Raw genomic sequence first — 11,967 nt, 5'->3', positions numbered from 1 at the left:
ATCCATTTCTTCAGAGAGCGGTAGTGCGCGGCAGCATTTTGCGGTTATAGGTTTTGGGCCGTCATGTCCTCTCTCAACTCTCAGATTTCTCTCTGATATTAATCTATTTGCGTCCATAACCTCGAATTGAGACAACTTCCAATAATAGTTTTATAAAAGTGAATAAAAAGACGCTTACTGGTAACAAGTTATCATGTCACTCGCGCGACGAGGACAGGTTTGTGTCTTACTGATATTGCATATAATAATATTGTAATCTTTACACTTGTTACTTATAATTTGTAGGTATTTGTCATAAACATACTTGGTTATTTTTGTAGTCTCAAAATCTAATTTACAATTGTTTTTGACTTATTTTCAGCATTGGGGTACATTTGCCCGTATTTGGCATGTTTACGATGCAAAATGGCAAGATCCATATAAGAGTGCTGAAATAATAAAACATTATCTTCTGGGAACATACAAGCCAATATATCATCCACTAAGTGAGTATTAGTATCGTTAGTTTTTTTATATATATATATATACTTTTATATATAATTTAGATAATTATTTATTTGGATACCAATTTAAATTTATTATTCCTCAAAAACTTTTGCCCCATCAGAAAAAAATGATTTATACAAAGATAATTCAAAAGGGAAGGAGAGTAATGACAATATTTTCGAAGAAATTTATGGAATTATATTTAATTTACTTCAAAAGATTTACATTTTTTTTTCTGATATATTTTTATATAAAATAAATATATGAAGTATTTCATAAACTATTAGTTTTTTTATAGCAATCTTCATGCACAGAATGAGATGCAAAAAAATGCTTTTAAAAGAATTAAGTAAAATTGATATATAATTATACATAAATTTTTAAATAAAAAATCGCAATTATTAGAAAAGAAAAAAATATCCTTATAACTATTAATATATACTTAATCATTTTTATATAGGCAATTGCGGCGATCATGTAGTAGTAATAAACAGCAAGGAAATTGCCTTATGCGGAGACGAGTGGCGAAAACGTGTATACTTTCATCATACTACATATCATGGAGGTGCCACTTGGACTCTTGCATGGGAATTACATCATAAGGATCCAACTTTGGTAACTAATTTACTCATGATTTCAAAATGCACACATAATAATGTAAAATATTATTAGCTATTTCATAACATAATATATGTATATGATTGGAACAGATTGTAGAAAAAGCTGTATACAGGGCATTACCGAAGAGCTTAATGCGAAGGCATACTATGCAAAGATTACATATATTTCCAGATGAAAAGATACCTGAAGATATGTTGAAAAATATTAGTAATCAAATCAAACAACTAAGAATTGTTCCTGTACGACTAAATCATATTCCTCGGACGGAAGTAGATAACTTCCCACAACTTTTAAGATATCCTAAAAATTATATTCTTAAATAAGTTTAATACTATATGATAATATAGCCAGATAATATATATGTATACTGTATATATTAATACCAAAACCTTTCATAACTCTATAAGTCAGTTGAAAGTTGAAAAGTATTTACTCTTTCAGGTGTAAAATTAGAATTTTTATTATTAATAATGTCAGTTCTACATATACGTAATGGTATATTCTACTAACTGGAATAATATGCCATTACATAATAATATACACTTACGTAATTATAATTGTGTATACAAATGCAAAACATAGTATATACATGTATGTGTATATTAAATTAATATCAAATATCACAATTAAAATTTCTCCCATTTCTCCATAATTCTATTTGATTCGTTATCGTCATCATTCGCATTACAGAATAATACAGTCTGTGAAGTATTTCATTTACTTTGTTTTTGTTTATCGGGTGGTTCTTCGGATTCTGGATCTCTTGATTCAATTGTGTCATTGATTCGTGGGAATGATAAATTCCTTCCATACAGTTCTGAGTTTTCTGCATCGAAATCATACGAATTACGCAAAATAGGTACATCACAGAACTGACATTGCGGCTCCTCGTATATGTCTTCTAAGCATGGGTGAAAGATTTGGCCGCATATCGGACAGACACGGTATTCCAACAACGTTATTTGCAATAACGTCATGCAACATCTAGGTAGCTTATGACCACGCGGACACGCTCTGACGTGCCACATTCCATCTATGCTTTCACCACATAGATTACACTTTTCAATTTGATTCGAATAGAACGTAGTCATGTTTAATATTTCTTGAATACGTTGATTTATATTTTTGTTTTTTGAATGCTCAACTGATGGTATGCCTTTGTATATTTCCAGATATTGTCTTAATAAAAACACTGTAAACGTCTGATCCTCCGATAATATATTCTTCTTCATTAACTTTTCCAGATATGTACAAGCGGAATGTAGAAAAATTAATGGAAGCGCTTCCGTTATCTTACTCTCTCTTATGTGATCCATATTTGGTATTGGCTTCTTAGTTGTGCACACATTCATTATTACTGTCATCCACATTGATACTTGTAGTTGGTAGAGTGACAATGATTCAAGATTCTTCGACATTGGGCGAAATATCGTACATGGATCTTTTGCCTTGATAGCTTTCAGTCTGAAGATTTCCATACAATCCCAGATATTTCCGAGATTTGTACTATTATTAATAATAGATACTGGATCACAAAATTTGCTTTTTAAAGTGAATATATGCATTATACTTGGTTCTCTTGTTACTAGATGATCATACACCATATTTGGACTAGTTAAATTTACAAATATTACTTTATTTGGAGAATGAGTAAGTCCAAAATATTGAACACGTGCCTGTGGTAGATGACTTTTAATATTGATACTAACTAAATCGTTTGATGTATTAATAATGAAAATATGACTGTCCTGTGTAGAGATTAAGAATTGCTGAGCAATAATAGGAACCACGCCTGAAAAAATAATTAAATATATAACAATAAATAATATATTGTAACATATTTCCAAAATTAATAAAAAAACGTTTATGTAACATAAACATAGAAAAATACAAAATATATTTGTAAAATTTGATTGCAATATAATTCTCAAAAATCTTTACCTGTAATGGTAAATCCTTGTACATGCAAGTATCGCATATTTTTCAATTCTCCTGTGGTATTTATACATAATACCAAGACAAAAGAACTTTTGACAGCAAGAATCTTTATATTTAATTCGTCTTGAGGAATTATATGTAAATAATTAACTGCCATACAATCAGAATCGACATATTTTTGTACAAGTGATATTTGTAGACTATTATCCTTATCTGTTAACTTTATACCATATATTGTACCATCAAAATATCCAACAACAATCAGATGTTCATTGGCCTTAATAGTGATCCAACATAATACGTTAATCTTTGATATATGATCTAAATGTATTAATCCGAAAAATATAGGCTGTAAGCTTTTCGTAAAATCTGATATTTTGGAAACCTTCCAAATAACTATATCGCCATTACAATAGGCTACAGAAAAATATGCAAAGGAAGTATCTTTTGTTTTGAAAAGTTTGCTCCATGTCATAGAGCAAGCTTGTAATTTCCTTACGCTCTCAACTATCCTTGCACTATGATTCTCATGAAAATTGGATTTATTCAGATCAACTTTGATTTCATCTTCTATCATTTTTAGTCGAAGGGACAAAATATCACATATGGAATACCAATTATTAGAAACTTTATGCAACAATTCAACTGCACCTGCTGAGTTTAATATCGCTAATATGCATTGACTAGGAGAGATTAAATTTTTAGGGGACCATGATACCTTTATTATTTTAAGAAATTTGTCAATTACTCCATCTAATTTTGGCGTAATAACATCATCCATAAGAAGTGAATAGATCTCTTCACGTATCATATCCCATATTGAGGAATCTATCTCGCTTTTAAATGCATATGCTGGCAAAGTGTCTGAAGGATATATGAAAGAACGGGAAAACTTGAAAATTGGATTCGGTGACATAGGCGAAGGTTGCAACTCCTGTAAAACAATATTGAATCCAAGTTAATTGTTAAGTTATAAAGTTGCTGTATTTAGACAATTCCATATTATCCTGATTTACAATGAGTCAGTAATCCTAAGGAAGTCTTATTGGTGAATTAGTGAAGTTGACCAACAGTTAACTTATACAACTAATGGGCTTTCTATAATAAGTTATTTCTTAAGCAATGGATTTTCTACAATAAGTTATCTAAATTTTAAGTCAAATCATAAGAAATTAATCACAATGTGACAAAAATAATCGATTATGATTAATCAATTTCTTATAGCTTAAAACTTAAAGCTTAGGTAACATTAATTGTAGAAAATTAGGACCGCTCAAGACCTCCTAGTACCGATTCGTTGCAGAACTCTAATTAAGATTTCCGATTACCGACTCATTGTAGAATCAACTTTATATGTAAACATAAAAAATATCACAATATAAATATGATAAATCAAACTCGCTTAAATTGCGAGATTTACTTATCGCTCAATTTCCCTTTAGATATAAATACAATGTTGAAGATTTTAACTCCTTTGTGATGTGAAAAAATGATGAAAAACATGACTTACAAGCACGTGTACACCCTTTTCCGTAATTATCGAAATGTGATTATCAGGTGACCATTGTATAGCGAATGAGTTTGCCACTAATGGAGAAATGTTGATACTACAAAGTTCTTCTGTTTCCATAAAAGAAATTTCACGTGCTACTAAAACCAACGGTAATTATTCAGAGGAGATTGATTGTGCATCTTTGAAATAGAGTGAAAATTACAAAAGTGAGTAAATTTACTAGATGTTGACCAATGAAATTATAAGTGTTCTAGTGAATTTGATCACTTGTAATTTCGTCTTATTTCAAGATACAATTGAACCAGTTTATCCCTCAAAAATCAATGAAATTAAGGCTTATTCACATGCTTTTACAAGAAACGAAAGAATCTGGTAAAAAAAAGCCCATCGGCTCCGTCTGTCCACGAAATGTTAATCGTTAAAATTAACGATTATTCAGGTTAGGAAATCTGTCACGACAAAATAATACAATACGATGTGAGCAGATGTGAACATGCGCTACCGCGCTGCGTTAACCGAACTTTCTCGTGATCGACTACTAAAGAGGTTGGTCTCCTTTTTTCTACTCCGTAGATCTATTCTTTTTGGTTGAACTTTTGCACCAGTTCATTTTTCTTCTTTTTTCCTTTTGAAGAGAAAAGGAAGAAAGATGAATGGGTGCAAAAGTTCAATTAAAAAGAACAGGCCTCATATTTTCCACAATGCGGCCACGATGAATGATATCCAAATTGCGTGCCATAATTATACGAGATAAAAGAGATTAAAACAAATGAATCGTTGATTGTATTTTGTTTTCTATCTCTTGTAATGCTAATGTCTTGTGACTAGTAATTTTTAAAGATATTATCCGCATTTTTATAAATTTTATTTTAACATTTATACTTTAAACAAACTATATGCATATATGAAAGTTGTGCTTATAACATTCTATTTTTCTTGAATAACAGTTTTATTATTTAAGTGATCAAATTCAACTTCATTTATTATTACTTTTTGTTGTAAATTAAACTTGAAAAAACAATGATAAATAATTTTTCAATGTTTTTGTATAAGCACTTTAAGAATTCAAAATAATTAATGCAAACTTTTATTACGATTTTATTTAGAGATATTAATTTGACATTGCACCATGACCAATAGTTTTTTGCAAAAATACTATTCTATTTTTTATATTATTGCTTGTTATTTTACAGTAATTTTAACTGTATCAATATACTTCGTGTATCAATTATTCTTGATTTCCTAATTTAATATTTTTATTTTTTTTTTATTACTGTTAATGGCCGATATTCATTATATGTTATAGTTAGATCTTATATTCAAGACCGTCTTAAGTACAATCTTAAGAAGTCACGAATCAATCAGAGGGTTGTATTAACGTCTTAAAACATTACTTAAGACAGTCTTGAAATAAATATGAATACCGCCCAATATAGTCTCTTCTGTTGTACATTTTTTCGAAATGCGTGCGCATTTATTGACCCACGGTTTCTGAATAAACCGCATAAGGTATTATTTTATCCTTTTTTATTCTTCAATGAACAACGAGGATAAATGATGCATCATATGCGTTTTTATCGACCCAGCGGGTAAAGGCCGATAAGTCAGACTGCTACCAGAGAGCTGCTACTATGATCCTTCGAATTATTAATGAGCATAATGTACATACATACCGCATGTTGCATCAAGATATTAGTCAGATGATGGTTATTTTATAAATGTAAAATTTCCTAAAGAAGGCATATTTATAAAATGTGATCAATCGATTAATTTTCTAAATATATAAATACCTGCTAGAAAAGACATTACATTTAAAAATAATTTAACCAATTGACCAATATGTTAATACAACACACAGTACATACTTAGGCTCTGAAAATAAAATATCTTGCACAATAATGGTCATAAACCAATGGTCATAAAAATTTAATCATCTTTTTCCGAAATATAGTAAAAATTGTAATAAAATTAGAATAAAATTGATATTCATTCAATAAACTATAGGTACATAATAAGCATACGGACGTATTAAATAAGATAGAAAAAATTAATTATAATTATATTACGTTACACATTTAATCAATAGTTGATTACAATAATTGAGTACACATTTCAAATAAATGCCTCTAGGATAAAGAAATAATTCATTTTATTTCAATATTATTTAAATATATTAATTATATATAATATAATTATTTAAATAAGTTTTGTTAAATAAATTAATTATATATAATATAATTATTTAAACAAATTCTGTTTGGAGAACATTTTATATGTTGAACATTTGCCTTGGATTTTGTTTTTAAACTAAAGAAGGATCAGTTATTTCTGTCCTAGTTCCAACTTATTAAACCAGGAAAATTATATTTAAAAAATTTAAGATATTTGTGCACTTTTCTAGAACCTACCACGAAAATCATAGCGCCCAAAAATTACGCCCAGCCCTGGCTAACTCTCCTAGAAAATGTTATTTCCCCTTCTTCATTTTCCGCCTACACTACTTACTTCTACTCACTTTCTCGTACAGTTCGCGCAAGAAATGCCTCCTAATTCTATGATATTACATCCACTGGCGAGATCATCGCGTTTACCTTGTCGGTCGTTTCCAATTCCATTGCTGTAATCAGACAAACCGGACCAGACACCAGCCTATAGCGATTGGAGAAACTCGCGTATTTCCGGTTGGTTTCCGTTTAACTACGGCTAATGAACGTGGAAATAACCAAGGAGGTTACATGTAATACTAAAACAAGATTGGAAGGCATTTCTTGCGCAAACTGTACACATATGCGCAGACGATGCACATACACACATGTACACGAATACAAATACATATGCACATCATCCACCTCTCCAGGATTCTCACCCCTAGCTTACTCCTGCTACCCCCACAGGCTGCTGCGGTTCGTTGAATGGCCGAAAGTGGGGGAATCCCTTTTAGCTGCCCACGCAATCAATAGCAGGACCTGCCGCTTCTACTGAATGGACTTAGCGCGCCTGCCGTACCCCTCAACGTCCTAACTTCCACTATATTGATTACTACGCCAAGGGTGGGTCGGCCCGAGGGCATGCGGGGTGGCTCTATCGACCAGCTGTATATTACTGTTCATTCATAAATTTTCAGTTTTCACTCGTGATGTTGCCGCGAGCTAGTTTCACGTTGTCAAGAAAGCTCGACGTGACGGTGAGTGCGAATTCTACAGACTCTACTCGTAAACGTTCATTATAATATTAATAAAAAAATGTGTTTAAACTTCTGTAAACCTGGAAATATTTGTCAACATTAAATAAGATTTATCTGTTATAATTACTTTGTTTCTTTTGTAAAGGCAATTAAGAAGAATTATTTTTAATTAATCTTTATGACTCTTCTTTTAAATCTTATTTTTAGAAAAATACAGCAGGAAACAACTTATGTTAATTTTGATTAATATTTATGAGAACAGACTAATAAGGAAATCAATATTATGTTAATGCTAATTACTCAGATTAATTGATATTTGTAGCATTGTTTAACTGATTTCCTATCTTCCTTTAATTTTATTTCTGAATAGAAATGGAATTAATTAAATTTTAATGTGAATTTTAATTTATATTTATATAAGTTTATATATGAATTTGATATATATTATGAATATAATTGTGAGATATGTGGATATAAATTTGGTTTGTTATAATAATGCGAGCATCCATATTCTATCGTGGCATATATAAGGTAGCCAACATAGTTACATTGTTGGAAGCGTATAGTAAAGAGCGAGAATGAAATCAGAGAGTGATTCACAGATTCAAACTTACACTCGAACTCATTTCGACTTAGTTTTAATGGATTTATATTAATTTCTCTGATCTCTCGTAATTCCTATTGGCACGTCTTTTATCTTAAGAGTAGAAATCTTTTAATTCAATTCCAACAAAATACTCGGGAAGGATGAGGTCGGAGAATTACTCTACTTCCTCACTGACTCGTAACCGCTCGCGATTTCCCATCATTTCCGATTCCGACTTGGATAATTTTTTATCGTCTGAGAACAATCATGTGGGTGTCCACGTGTGTTTGTCGTAACATTATGAAATAGCGGGCTCTTTCTCCGCTCATTTTCCCTTTTTGCAGAGGCTTCTCTGACGGCAGAAGGGATCCTTCGAGATGATACGCACATTTAAGCGTCCTCACGATGATGGATCTACTGCGGGGGAATCCCCAACAAAGATCGCAGTTATCACAGTTTACAAACCTCTAGTAATAACCTTCGCGACAAACGCTTTATTTATGGCGAGAGAGATCCAGGGATCTTCTCTTTGTTGTTTTCGTATAGCATGCTCCGGATGATGGTGGCGAGGATTCCCGTTGGGTTTATTACAGTCGCTCGAGTAATGGCGCGAATTGTTGGCAATGATGTTACCGTTAAATTCTCCGGACGTAATAAGGTAGCAATATATTTAAAAAATTTCTCGACTGCTAACCGTGTCTTCGATCATCCTTTACTAAAAAAAAAAAAATAGCTTCATCGCTTCCATCCCGGCCTTTTATATCATGCGCACCGGCGTAATAAAAAAAATGTTCTAGATATTTCCGAAAATAATATTCTCAAGGAATTTGATTCATCTTATAAGATTTTATCCGTCAAGCATTTATAAACATAAGAATGGCAAGATGGTTTTTACTACCTCGCGCATCATAATGGTTAAATTTCGGACAATTCCTCCTGCGTTTGGTATCCTACTTGCTTATTAACTTTCTCCCCTATTTTCTTAGAGCTCTCATGTGTTTTTCGTGCCTCTGATACGGCAATATGTAAGTGCTAATTGTAAAGGGAAACCATGCTGCGCTTGATACGGCCATCCTGAACATCCGGAAAAATGCTCCCGCCAGTAGATATCCCCTGTTGTGCTGCGACTGCGGAGGAGAGGGGTGGGGGCACTTTCCTTCTTCTCCAAAGTTCCCTGTATATGTGCGCCAGAAATAGATTTACGCCTACGCGGCCACTGAAATGTTCTACTTTGAAGCCCGTACCGGTGTAGTTCCTAACTCTTCCTCCTTTTCAATCCTTATAACAAGTTTTTCTCTTTCTCTACATCAGGCAACTCTTCTCGTGCTCTATTTCGCGACCCTTATTCCTATCAAATTCTCAATCTTCAGGATATTCTGGGTACCCCTCCTGAATTTGCTCATCTTTATCAGTAAGCATAATTTAGCCTTATCTATAAACATTAGATTCTGTTATACTAGTAAAGGCAGCTCCGTCAATTACTATTCTAGAAATTTCAGAAATGATTTCCATGATCTACAAGTCATAACTCTTTACTGTACACTCTTAATGAAAGATTACTCAACCTGAGCCTCTCAATTCATTTCCCATAATCCCACTTCCTCTCCCCCGATGGCCCTCTCTCTTCCAATTCTTTCTTTCATACATTCCCCTTCCCTCCTTCGATGCTCCCATGCTCTCTTCTTCTTGTTCACCCCTTACCCAATCGCCATTTTCTCCATAACCTTTGACTCTTCATTATCTAACTTATCGCAATTCATTCATATTCTGTCCTCTCTTTTCTATCAACTGGTGAACAATATTCCGAATTCTTTTAAGAGCTCTCGATTCAGTACTTTATCATATTCTCATCATTCTTCAATTTTTCAAATATTAATACTTTCTGAAATCTTAATGGCGGCGTTACATCTACAATACTCTTGCTGATCTTGGATCTCTACTTTTTCTATATTAAAACTGCCTCAGTAAGAAGGCCGATATTGAGAAAATGATTGAATCCCTTGATGTCATCTTTCTTGTTGGGATATGCATTAAGGGGAGTCCCGATTTTCGTATACGCGGTTTTGACTCCGCGACGACGTAAACTCTGTAGATAAAAGAGGCGTGTTAGAGACTGCACGTATAATGCGCATGATATATCATTTTATCCTGGTATAACAATCTACGAACAACAAGGATAAAATGATACCTCATGCACATTATGCATGCAACGGAACGCAGCCCTAGTATTAATTCGCAATCACTTACTCTATCCTGGATCTTACGTTTCATAAGTTAGATTGTTCGTTTAAACCCCTGGCTATTCACCTTTCTCTCAATAATTCATATCTTGTTAACGTATAATATCCTGTTGGTGTATTCAGGTACCCCAATTTATCTTCATCGCGTACTCTCTAATCTCATTTCTTTCATAGAGGATCATGATCCTATTCTTCTAGGTAATCTTAATGCTTACTATCTCTTATAGAGAGTCTCCCAGCCGAATGCTGCCGCTAGTTTATTGTGTTATGCCCTCGCATCCTTTGCGAGGGCATAAATAACTAGCACTTAATAATTCTTTTAAGGCAATAGCACATAAAAAAACTTTTAAGAAGTAAGCGAATCGACCAATCATAATAAATACATTGAAGTTCAGGTTTACTGCTTTGTCAAAACCGCCAATGTCTTTTCTTATAAGATCATGCTCACTCCGTTCCAGTGATCTGAAATTAAGCAGTATCTTCTTGATAACGCTAGCATTATTACTCAATCGATAGATTTCTATTAGTCCCGATGATCTTCTTATCCAATATAACACCTTTTTTTGACTTGGTATCAAAAAGCTTTAATGTACACTCTCCCTTGAATTTTAGGAAGAATTGATTCCGGTTTCTGAGTGTGGTTTGCACCAACAAAGGTCCCTCTCTGACTTCTTGGACGCAGGAATGTACAGAAACAGTCAAAGCTCGCAGCTGAGCAAGCTTTTCAAAACTTTTGAAAAAAATCTACGTATGCTCTTTATCATAGCTATAGTAAATTGTATGCTTCCGTCTCTCAATTGTTCCTTGTCCAATTCATCGCATTTCTTACTGCAATGCAGTTAAGTCCGCCCTTTAGTTATCCAGTGTTTGGACGAGCATCCTCAGTGCTCCTGTCCTATATAGTGTACGGGTGTTCCACGTTTCAATTTTTATGTCTTTCCCTTGCCTTGTCGTTAGTTATCCGTCTAGTTCCATTTCCTTGAGCTTTCGTAACATATATTTTTTTAAGAGAATGGGTTGTTTAGCCCCTAGCTCAATCCCCTTATATCGGAAGATTATTTCTTCTTTTTTCGTCAGCTGTCAGTTTCTCTGATTCTGCTTTCCACTAAGGGTGGTTACCCAATCTCCAGCTGAATTGCTCAAGTTCTCCAGGGTTCATCCGCATAACTTTTTGTTATGCTTCGGAGGTGAAGATAGGAATTGAGTTGGAGAAGGTTGTGATGTTATATAACCAGCATCGTGTATTATGCGTGCATTATCCTATTCGAATTCTTTTTGTAATCATTACAATCGTAATTTTTCTAAGTATTATAATTTTGGGCTCTTGAGATAAAAATTAAACAATAAATGAAAACACGGGCAATTAAAAGCCTAAATTCGCAATAATTGGAGCGATTAT

The 11,967-nt window shown here is 33.0% G+C and overlaps 2 protein-coding genes across 2 annotated transcripts; one reads left to right on the top strand and one right to left on the bottom strand.

Moving 5' to 3' along the window:
* The first annotated feature begins 57 nt into the window (after positions 1–57).
* Positions 58–1,493, top strand: LOC108752133 (39S ribosomal protein L13, mitochondrial). The gene is made up of 4 exons (XM_018492777.1): positions 58–217; positions 362–485; positions 947–1,101; positions 1,197–1,493. The coding sequence occupies exons 1-4, from the start codon at positions 194–196 to the stop codon at positions 1,428–1,430; spliced, it is 537 nt and encodes a 178-aa protein (XP_018348279.1). The 5' UTR covers positions 58–193; the 3' UTR covers positions 1,431–1,493.
* Positions 1,494–1,707: 214 nt separating this feature from the next.
* On the bottom strand, positions 1,708–4,918 carry LOC108752125. The gene is made up of 4 exons (XM_018492759.1): positions 4,903–4,918; positions 4,556–4,695; positions 3,049–3,979; positions 1,708–2,899 (listed from the first exon to the last, which is right to left on the bottom strand). Exons 2-4 carry the CDS (start codon positions 4,673–4,675, stop codon positions 1,821–1,823), a joined length of 2,130 nt encoding a protein of 709 aa, XP_018348261.1. The 5' UTR covers positions 4,676–4,695; positions 4,903–4,918; the 3' UTR covers positions 1,708–1,820.
* Positions 4,919–11,967: the final 7,049 nt, after the last annotated feature.

This window comes from Trachymyrmex septentrionalis, unplaced genomic scaffold (assembly GCF_001594115.1).
Source record: "Trachymyrmex septentrionalis isolate Tsep2-gDNA-1 unplaced genomic scaffold, Tsep1.0 scaffold56, whole genome shotgun sequence".
In the NCBI taxonomy this organism is placed as follows: Eukaryota; Metazoa; Arthropoda; class Insecta; order Hymenoptera; family Formicidae; genus Trachymyrmex; species Trachymyrmex septentrionalis.
Note: the sequence above shows the minus strand (reverse complement) of the source record. Positions and strands in the feature narration are given on the sequence as shown.

Excerpts from the sequence above, each read along its gene's own strand:
- LOC108752133 (XM_018492777.1), top strand. The coding sequence starts at position 194 with ATGTCACTCGCGCGACGAGGACAG. Across the intron at positions 218-361 it reads CACTCGCGCGACGAGGACAG|CATTGGGGTACATTTGCCCG; the intron begins GTTTGTGTCTTA and ends ACTTATTTTCAG. Across the intron at positions 1,102-1,196 it reads ATCATAAGGATCCAACTTTG|ATTGTAGAAAAAGCTGTATA; the intron begins GTAACTAATTTA and ends TGATTGGAACAG.
- LOC108752125 (XM_018492759.1), bottom strand. The coding sequence starts at position 4,675 with ATGGAAACAGAAGAACTTTGTAGTATCAACATTTCTCCATTAGTGGCA. Across the intron at positions 3,980-4,555 it reads AAAAGGGTGTACACGTGCTT|GAGTTGCAACCTTCGCCTAT; the intron begins GTAAGTCATGTT and ends ATTGTTTTACAG. Across the intron at positions 2,900-3,048 it reads ACAAGGATTTACCATTACAG|GCGTGGTTCCTATTATTGCT; the intron begins GTAAAGATTTTT and ends TTATTTTTTCAG.